Source organism: Elgaria multicarinata, chromosome 8, assembly GCF_023053635.1.
Source record: "Elgaria multicarinata webbii isolate HBS135686 ecotype San Diego chromosome 8, rElgMul1.1.pri, whole genome shotgun sequence".
In the NCBI taxonomy this organism is placed as follows: domain Eukaryota; kingdom Metazoa; phylum Chordata; class Lepidosauria; order Squamata; family Anguidae; genus Elgaria; species Elgaria multicarinata.
The window spans coordinates 8575498-8586225 of record NC_086178.1 but is presented as its reverse complement, the minus strand read 5'-3'; the positions used below and the strand labels follow the sequence as shown (position 1 = coordinate 8586225).

Here is a 10728-nt window from a genome sequence, read left to right as displayed (position 1 = left end):
CTTTCATTGTTTTCAATGCCGTCTTTCAAAGTCATGTCTCGTGACCATGGTCTTTGCTTCCTGATTAGGACAAGTGAGGGCTTTTCTAGACGAGGGGAGGGAGAGCTGGCACAACGCAATGAGGGGGAGGGGAGGGGGAGGGAGGGTGGTGAAAGAGGGGACAGAGGCTTAATTTTTTAAAAAAACTGCTTATCTTTCGAGGCGCACGTGGCCCCTTTAAGATGCTGCAGGGCTTCCCTCGTCCCTATGCGTCGCCCCGCCTCCCTGCTGGCTTATCCCGACAGGTCTAGCTCAGAGTCACCAGAAGAAGGAGGTTTACTTCAGAGCCGGTATGAGCATAATGAAGAATGTTCTAAAGAAGAGTGTGCCGGGGTAAAACGATAGAAGAAAAAGTATTTCGATTGACTGGGCTCAAGTTGCATTTTGTAACGTAGCAAGGGAGGACGCAACAATGCACTTAAACAACGGTGTAATGAATAGTGTAGATCCTGCCCCTGTCTACATTCTCCACACCAGGCATCATTTTGTATACCTCTATCATGTCTCCCCTTAGCCTCCTTTCTTCCAAGCTAAATAATCCCAGCTGATGTAACCTTCCCTCATTGGGGAGATGCTCCAGCCCCTTAATCATTTTCATTGGCCTTTTCTGTACTTTTCCCAGCTCCATAATATCCTTTTTTAGGTTTCGTGACCAGAACTGTACACAGTATTTGAAGTGTGGTCGCACCATAGATTTGTATAAGGGCAGTAGGAAAGTAAAACTAACATTAAAAGTAAAACTCCAAAGCAAGAGTTCTGGCCATATTTCCCCATCTGCTAGATCATCCCAGGGGAATCTTGAGTGTTGCAATGGGTGGCGGGGCAGTGGGAAGGAACAGAATCTCATCTACCTTTCTGCCATTGCCTACATAGGAAGCTTTTAAAAACAGAAAGGAAGCAAACATGCCTCCTACTTTCCCTGAAGTAGAGCGTCATCAGATGAATGTTTTATTGCACGCTCATTACTGCCTACTCACGGTTTTTCACGTGTCCTTTAGATGATGGCATCCACCTCTTGCACTCTTCCTGCTCCTTCCACTCATTTTTCCATCACACACACACAGAGACTCAGAAAATCTGACTTGTTTTTTAAAGCGAAACTTGCTGCCATTTCCAGCAGTGTGCAGAAAAAGCAGCACAATAAAATTGCCCTCAGAATGGGCCATGTGGTCATTACTGCTTGCTCTTTCTCTCCCCATGTAAAGAGATCATCACTATTGTGGGGCAGCAGCAGGAGGCCATAGCAATGGTAGGGAAACACGATTTCCCCATCTGATGACGCTTCTAGTTTCTATGCTCCCGGCTCAGCAATCTTGTGGACGAGCACTGTATTTGGAAAAAAATATGGAGTAGGGCTAAGACAGCTCATTCCCAGTGAGGCCTAAGTTCTAAGAGGTGTGTGTGTGTGTGTGTGTGTGTGTGAGAGAGAGAGAGAGGCCTTTGCTAGACCTACTTGTTGTTCTGGGATGGATGAGGGGTGATCTCACGTAAACAATGTGAGATCCTGCCCTTGTCTTGACATCAGGCGAGGCAACTGAAGTATAGAGACATCACACCCACCATTTTTTCATTTAAAGGGGACGACGTGCATGAACACTCATGCACAAAGGTAAGTGGGTTTTTTTAAAAAAAAATTGGGTTTCCCCACTCCCCTTGTCCGTGATCTCCCTGTCCGCAATCGCCCATCTGCGATCTCCCCCGTCCACAATCCCCTGTCCGCGATCTCCCCCCACCCTGCTCTGTCCTGATCTCCCCACAGCCTGCTGTCCCGATCTCCCCCCACCCTGCCTCGATGGGCGCAGTGCTCCTGCGGAGTGCTGCGTCCCATGTGTGGCTTCTCCCGGCTCCTCACGAGTAATCACTAAAGCTAGGAAAAGTCTTGGAACAGCCCACGTGCTTGCGGTCTTGGACTCAGCCCAAGACTGCAGGAAATACTGGGCCCAAAGTGGAGCCTGTTATCCTAGGGCAAGGGAGGGCTGACCCCTCCCTGACCCCGGGATCCCCTGTGCATCATCTGGATGCACAGGGGTGATCCCAGGGTTCACCCCAGGGTAAAGCCTGGTCTAGCAAAGGCCAGAGAGAGAGAGAGAGAGAAAGAGAGAGAGAGAGAGGCTGTAATTAGTACTGTGAAAGTGAAGAACAATCCTGAAAAGTGCTGTCCTGGGTGCATTCAGAGTCTGCAGTAGTTTATTTATATTTAGCCATATGTCCTTTCAATAAAACCACAATAAAACAAAGAAACAAAACAAAATAGCAGCAACGGCACAGGCTTATTCTGCACAAAGACCCTGTGTAATTTCTTTGCCTCTAAAGTAAACAGGGCTACAATGCAACTAACATAGGGTTGACCGTCACACAAATGTTCCACTATGATATCCTGGGGTGACTAATTGAGTTACTGAGACATGCTGTATGAAATTAATTTTGCTCTTGGTTCCACATACAGAGGACAAAGCAATCAATTGTATCTTTCTTGCAGGGGGTCATGATTTTTCCAGATCTGCGCTCTGTTCTTGTCGATCCTGAGCACTGGGAGACTCCTGAAAAGTTCAACCCAAATCATTTTTTGGACAAGGATGGAAATTTTGTGGCTAGAGAAGAATTTCTGGCATTTGGTGCAGGTAAATGCAGAAATCCAAACCTGCTTGTGATTTGTAGATAAGCAATCAATATATTTTCTGGGTTTTCCCCAGAAGATAAGAACCTAAGAACTGCCATGAGGGATCAGACCAATTGTCCATCTCGTCTGTATTCTGTTCACACAGTGGCCAACCTGATGCCTGTGGGAAACCCACAGGAAGAGCATGGGTGCAACAGCACCCTCCAACTTGTGTTTCCAATAACTGGCTTTCATTGTTAGTAGCCACTGGTAGCCTCTTTTAAATCTATCAGTATTAGTAGCTACTGGTAGCCTCTTTTCAATCTATCAGCCCGTAATGTGGTCACAAATTCCATAGTTTAACTACATGCTGCATACGTCCCTTTATCAGTCCTGAATCACCCACCAATCAGCTTCATGAGATGACCCTTTATGGTTCTACTGTTATGAAAGAGGGACAAAAATATCTCTCTACCTACTTTCTGCAGACCATGAATAATTTTGTACACCTCTATCATGCCCCCCCTTACTAACTTTTTTCTAAGCTAAACAGTCCTGAGGTTGTAACCTTTCTTCATTCAACAGTTGCTGCAGCTCCTTGGTCATTTTGGTTGCCATTTTCTGCAAGATTCCAACTCTACAACTTCCATTTTTAGCTGCACTGACCAGAACTGTATGCAGCATTCCAAGTGTGGTCATACAATAGGCCGTTTGATTTTCTATCCCTTTCCTAGTTATGCCTAACATGAAATTTACTATCTCTCTTTTCTTTATACAGCAGCTGTACACTGAGAATCAACATTTTTATCAAGCTGACCAGGACAGCCCAAGTTCTCTTTTTTGATCAGTCACCACTAGCTCAGATCCCATCACATATATGTGAAGTTAGGCTTCCCTCTGTCCACCCAACATGCCTCATTTTACACTTTCTTACACTGAACCATGTTTTCTATCTTGATGTCCATTCTCCCAGCTTGGAGAGATAATTTTGGAGATTTTTCCAATCCTTAAGCAACTATCCTAAATAATTTGATGTCATCAGCAAACATAGCCATCCTAATTCCAGACCATTTATGAACAAGTTAAAAAGTATTGGCCCCAATACAGACCCCTGTGAGAGCCTACTGTTTACATCACTGTATTGTGAGAAATATTATTACTCTCTGCTTTCTGTTCTTTAACCAGTTACTAATCCATAACAAGACCTCTTATCTTATTAAATAACTGTAAAGTTTGCTCAGGAGTCTTTGGTGAGGGACTTTCTCAAAAGCCTTTTGAAAGTCCAAGTAATCAATGTCTGCCACATTACCCCTATCCACATGTTTATTTATACAGGCTGGGAAAGTTGGGTGGAAAGCATCAATTTTCATTTCCCTGTCTTAGGTACTTCCAGTAGTTGGACATGCATTGAAGCTGTGTATAATCAGGATCCACTACTGGTGCACCTAGGCCAAAGTCACTCCTCTTCAGGGATGCAAACCAAAAGAGTTAAAGGGAGGTATGGAAAAGGAGTTGTAGCAGCAAGAGTATGAGGTGGAAGGAGGCCATGGCCGAGGGCCTCATAACAGTCACACCTAATTCCTAACTGGGATATGTGCCCTGGAGAACAGGTTATTGCTCACTTGCTGTCTGTCCTTTCCTTCCTCCACAGGGGCTCGAGTGTGTTTGGGGGAGCTGCTGGCAAAGGTTGACCTCTTCATCTTTTTAACCTGCCTGCTGAGGAACTTCAAGTTTCAGCTGCCAGAAGGAGTGAAAGAACTCAATGAAGAACCTATAACAGGGGTGACAAGACATACTCATCCCTATAAAATCTGTGCTATTCCCCGCTGTAGCCCTTCACAAAGCTAACAGAAATAATTATGATGTAGTATTTCTGTAAATTTCTCCTTCATTATTTTTTCACTTACTTCGATCTTCTCCCTTGCTTTGATTAGCTCACTCTATACTAGAATCTCTTCACTGTGTCCAAACTTGAAATAAATCTGTGACATTACTGGTTGCTATGTAAATCTTCATCACCAGAAAAAGAGATTTCCCCTTCTAGTTTGCCATTCGTGCACATGTACTTTTTCCTGTATATAAATGTATCATGCTGGGAGACAGGGCAATGAAGAAGAGGGCACTTGCAAGCATTCCAGCCAGTGTGTGTTTACTATATTTTCCTATTTCTCCATGCTCAAAGAGACCTGTAAGTGCAATAGCAAGAAACTGAAATGATGTGCAGGCAAGCCTGTGATGGAACTAGTGAACCAATAAAATATATTACTTTCAACTCATTTGTTCATCTATTACTTTTAAGTCTCCAGCAGGTCGGTTTGATGTTCCCTTACCAGAAAAAAGACAATGATAAAACTAGACATTTCTTATTCTGTGCCTTTCAAAGACAAAAGGGGGACCCTTTTCATTGAATAAACTCCTTGGTAACATTTCTCATTTAATTATTCTGCCTTTTGTCCTTCCAGATCAGGGGTGCATAAACCTTTTGGCTCCAAGGGCCACATGGGTAGTGCCAGAAGACTGCACATGCATGCACACATGCACATGTGTACAAACAAACATGCGCACCAACACACAAGCCTGGGAATTCTCTTGCTAGTTCTAGCAAGGTGAGAGATCAAAAATAAGAGAAGAGGTTCCCTTACCAGCACTATTGCTAGCAAGAGAATTTGTGGGGGTTTGTTTTCTATGGCTTGTGTTAGCAAAAGAATCCCTTCCTTATCTCTGATCTCTCATCAGTACTAGTGCGGGAAAGCTAAGACAGTGCCACCATGGCAGCAGATATGTGGAGGGGTTGGTGGGTCACCACAAATGACCTGATGAGGTGCAAGTGGCCAACCGGCAGCACATTTCACACCCCTGCTATAGAATTATGATCAGCAAACTAAGGGAGGGGAAATTTACTTGTGGGGACACCTCTGCAGCCAATAGCTCAAAGTCTCTCATGAACTGGGCACATTGAGTAGAACTGCATGGGCCAGTGAACAAAAACTTGTCTAAAAATGGATAATGCTTTGAATTCCAGCCTTATATCTTTTCACCCATTGCAAGAAGGTGCTAAACTTCTCAAACATGGCATAGGAGATGGAGCAACCCATGGGGAGGGTACTACCAAAATAATATCTGCTGTTAAAGCAGAATTCCAAAAGGCAAAAATCTACGTAGATGAGCATTATATGGAAGGCTGACTTTATGTCATACTCCCCCAATAATGCACCATGGCCATAAACTTGCATCATTTTCACTGCAGCATCAAAAGAAGTGTAATATCCCAAGTAAAGGTGCTCAGGAATTTCGACATTCACAGATCCTTCCTTAGGAAAAGAGAGGTTGCGAATGAGTCTCAACTTCCCAGGTGATTTCTTAAGCACTATCCCTAAAGGCGACACCCTTAGGTTCATAAGTGGTGGTTTTGTAAAGGGGCCAGTGACCTGACCTGCTGAAACCTCTTTGTCAATTTTTATCTTGATCATTTTCCATGCCCAGGATGGACTTCTGGTTGTGTGCAAAGTGGGCTGTATGCTGTGCTTGAAAAGGAATTTGAATGTCTTCCTTAAAGCATCCTCATGCTGTGGATACTGCCACAAGAGCTGCTTAAGTGGCTCCAATCTAACTGGGCTTTTGGGGCGGGAGCTGCTGCCCCCCACCAGGCTTGTGTCCATCTTGATTATTGTGACCGGGTCTTTTCCAACCTTTGACCATAGGGCAGTTGATGCATGGATGTAGCCCCTCACAGATGGAGCATTCGTGCTAAAATCTGCAGGGCGACCATGAGCAGGTGTCAGGATTTGTGCTAGTGCAGAGTATTTGCAGGACCCAGGTCCACTGTCAGGAGCTGTTCTGCTGTAGAGTGCTTGCTGGACTCAGGCCCTTTGCCAGCAGTACTCCATGGGGGTTAATGTGGATCAGCTGAGAGCAGCTAGGGTAAGGGCTATATAAGACCAGCATTTCTGCTCTAGCCTTTGCTGCAGCAATGCAACCTGTTGGATCTGCTGTAGCCTGTTCCTGTGACTATGGACCCTGCCTAACACAAAGTCCAAGCAGGGCCAGAGGCAGAGGCAAAGTCCAGAAATAAGCAGGTTTCAGAGCCCAAAGGCAAACCTGAGTTCAAGCAGGGGTCCGGGTCTGGGTCCAAGACCAAGAACAGCAGGGTTCCAGCAGGGCCAGAGGCAAGGGATGTGGTCACGACAAAACAGGTTCAGGCCTGGCCATTTCTAACTCTCTCAGCTGGGCTTGGGCTTCACCCAGGGTGCATCAGGTTTGGGTCACAGCATCTACCTCAGTTGAATCTGGCCATGCCTGGCGCATGGCTAGGATGATCCAGACTGTGAGGCTACTGTTAATCTGGTGCTTAAAGGGTTAAATTATGCTACATGTAGAAGGCTACTTCAAGTTAAATATGGATGATTTGATCTGGAATGGTGTGGCTTGAGTGAGGGTTTTGGGGAGATTTACAAGACCCCCTAAAAGACCTGAGACTCATATCTAAAATACCCCCAAATGTATATTCCAGACCCATGAGCCATGGACATGAAGACTATTATTATTATTATTTATTTATTTATATAGCACCATCAATGTACATGGTGCTGTACAGATTATACACAGTAAATAGCAAGACCCTGCCGCATAGGCTTACAATCTAATAAAGTTGTAGTAAACAATAAGGAGGGAAAGAGAATGCAAACAGGCACAGGGTAGGGTAAACAGGCACCGGGTAGGGTGAAGTTAACAGTATAGAGTCAGAACAAACTCAATATTTAAAAGCTATAGGGAAAAGAAAAGTTTTTAGCTTAGTTTTAAAAGCTGTGATTGAGTTGGTAGTTCTCAAGTGTTCTGGAAGAGCGTTCCAGGCATAAGGGGAAGCAGAAGAAAAAGGATGAAGCCGAGTAAGGGAAGTGGAGGTCCTTGGGCAGGTGAGAAGCATGGCATCAGAGGAGCGGAGAGCACGAGCGGGGGAATAGTGTGAGATGAGAGAGGAGAGATAGGCAGGAGCTAGACCGTGAAAAGCTTTGAAGGTCAACAGGAGAAGTTTATATTGGATTCTGGAGTGAATTGGGAGCCAATGAAGAGATTTCAGAAGTGGAGTGACATGGTCAGAGCGGCGGGCCAAGAAGATGATCTTAGCGGCAGAGTGGTGGACAGAGACCAGCGGACTGATGTGAGACAAAGGAAGGCCAGAGAGAAGAAGGTTGCAGTAGTCCAACCGAGAGATAACCAGTGCGTGAACGACAGTCTTGGCAGAAGAGACAGACAAAAATGGTCGAATCCTGGCAATATTATACAGGAAGAAACGACAGGATTTAGCTACTGCCTCGATATGAGGAATAAAGGAGAGCGAGGAATCAAATATAAAGCCAAGACTACTAGCTTCCTTGACCGGAGAGATCGTGACATCGTTGACAGTAAGAGAGAATGAGAGGTGAGGGGAAGGTTTAGGAGGAAAAACAAGCAGTTCAGGTTTTGCCATATTAAGTTTCAAACGACGATGAAGCAGCCAGGCTGAGATATCTGAAAGACATGCCGAGATACGATCGTGAACATCAGGAGAGAGTTCCGGAGATGAGAGATATAATTGTGTATCATCGGCATACAGGTGATATTGGAGGCCATGAGATTGAATAAGCTTACCTAAGGGCAGCATGTATAAAGAAAACAGCAACGGGCCAAGCACCGAGCCTTGCGGAACCCTTACTGAAAGGGGAAAAGTGGAGGACGAGCTGCCGTTAGCCGACAAGCTGAAAGAGCGACCCGCTAGATAGGAGGCAAACCAGTTATAGACAGAGCCACAAAATCCAAGGTCATGAAGGGAATCTAAAAGAAGATCATGATCAACCGTGTCAAAGGCTGCAGTTAGATCAAGGAGAATAAGAATGGAATAATGGTCTTTAGACTTGGCAGTAAAGAAGATCATTGGTAATCTTAGTAAGGGCTGTTTCAGTGGAATGCAAAGGACGGAATCCAGATTGAAAGGGATCCAGAGCAGAGTTACTAGAAAGAAAATCAAGACAACGGGAGTAGACCACACGCTCCAGGATCTTTGAAACAAACGGCAACAAAGAGACAGGTCGGTAGTTAGACAGAGATAGTCGATCAAGAGTGGGTTTTTTGAGAATGGGAGAGACTGTAGCATGTTTAAAAGCAGAAGGAAATGAACCAGAGCACAGAGAAGAATTAATGATGTGAAGCAAGGACGGGAGGATAGCGGGGATAAGATTAATAAAGACGCGAGAGGGAATCGGATCACAGGAACAAGTGGAAGGCTTCGACGAGCGCAGTATTTTAGACTGTTCATCAGCTGAGACCGAAGGGAACGCCGAGAGAGTTGCAGGAGGAACTGACAGGTGAGGAACGGGAGCTGGAAGCGGAGCAGAGCTGGCCAGATCGAAGCGAATAGTTTGGATTTTAGCATTGAAGAAAGAGGCAAAGTCATTGGCAGACAGAGAAGCGGGGAGAGATGGTGGATTAGGCTTCAGAAGAGAACTGAAGGACTCGAAGAGCCGCTGAGGGTGCCTAACATTTGACTGGATCAACGTTGAGTAGTGCTGTTGTTTGGCCAGTGAAATGGCAGAAGAGAAGGAGGAGAGAACAAATTTGTAATGGACAAAGTCCGCCCAGTCCTTGGTCTTACGCCACAGGCGTTCGGCTGCCCGGGAACAAGAGCGAAGGTAGCGGAGGAAAGAGGTGAGCCACGGTTGGGGTTGAGAGGGGCGAACTATCTGAGTTGTAGATGGAGCAAGATTATCAAGAGTTGAAGATAAGGAGGAGTTAAAGGAGGAGACGGCTGAGTCCAAGGAGACGGCTGTGAAGACAGAAGGAAGAGAGGAGGCTAGAGACTGAGAGAAAGCCTCATAGTTGATAGAATGCAGGTCACGACAAGGGCGTGAAGCGGGACGTGAAGGAGGGGGATTGTGAGTAATATTGAAAGAGACTAGATGATGATCTGACAGAGGAAAGTCAACAATAGAAAAGTCCAGGACAGAGCAGTTCCGAGTGAGGACAAGATCCAGACAGTGTCCAAGGGAATGTGTGGGTGCTTCAGACCAGAGCTTAAGATCGTAAGAGGAAGATAAGGAGCGAAATCGTAGAGCTGCAGCATCGTGAGGGTCATCTACATGGATATTGAAGTCACCCAAGATCAGAGTAGGAGAGTTGTCAGAGAGGAGAAAGGACAGCCACGAGTCGAGATCAGAGAGAAATTTAGAGGATGAGCCAGGGGGGCGGTACAGAACTGCAACCCGCAGTCGCAGCGGAGCGAAGAGTCTCACCACATGTGCCTCAAAGGAGGAGAAACAGTGTGAAGGTGGAATGGAAAGAGGCTGGAACTGGCACAAACTTGATAATAAAAGACCCACACCACCACCTCGACCCTCTGGGCGACTCAAGTGAGAGAAAGAGAGTTCCAAGAGAGCTAGTTGATGTTATACCATTAACTAAGACTCTAGGTAAGACTTGCAGGGCTGTCTTTGAGGAAAAGGAAGAAAAAGCCACTGTGGACTTTTACAAGCGGCTTCTTAGAGTACATTCAAGGCCACAGTGTGCTGGGAGAGTGTGTGAGCAAGCTGGATGAGAGAGCTGAGCATGCTCAGACAGCTATGATTGTATGATCCACTAGGAGGAAAAAAAAACTGTTTTGACATCTTGTGGTGTGCACCTGCCGATAAAAGAACGTCCTCACTCGAAGTTGTGTATGGAAAGTCATAATACTGAGCAAACATGACACCTAGGAGGAGGTCTTTGGGTGGATATGTCTGAAGAGGAATGGGAACTCAAAGATGTCCTAGACATAAACACACCACTCAAGATAATACGCCCATATGGCAGCCATGTTTTCTGGACCCCATGAGTATAACATGAGAGATATTGGGAAGGGGGAGACATCAAACTTCTAATTGGTGAATGGGTTGTCTAATCACTTATTCATGCCAATTGTGATTGGGAGATGGTGGTCTCATCACTCATTGACCCCCACCTTTGGGCCAGAACAAGTGTATAAAAGCACAGGTAGTAGGGCTGTAAGGCAGATTTCTTTCTTTCTTTCTTTCTTTCTTTCTTTCTTTCTTTCTTTCTTTCTTTCTTTTTCTTCTTCTTCT

The 10728-nt window shown here is 45.4% G+C and overlaps 1 protein-coding gene across 1 annotated transcript in view; it reads left to right on the top strand.

Moving 5' to 3' along the window:
- Positions 1-4486, top strand: part of LOC134402384 (cytochrome P450 2C39-like) — a 40765-nt gene extending 36279 nt beyond the window's left edge. Inside the window, exons 8-9 of the mRNA XM_063131802.1 lie at positions 2519-2660; positions 4290-4486. Of these exons, the coding sequence (XP_062987872.1) occupies positions 2519-2660; positions 4290-4486 (339 nt within the window). The remainder of the gene's footprint in view (positions 1-2518; positions 2661-4289) is intronic.
- The last annotated feature ends 6242 nt before the right edge of the window (positions 4487-10728 follow it).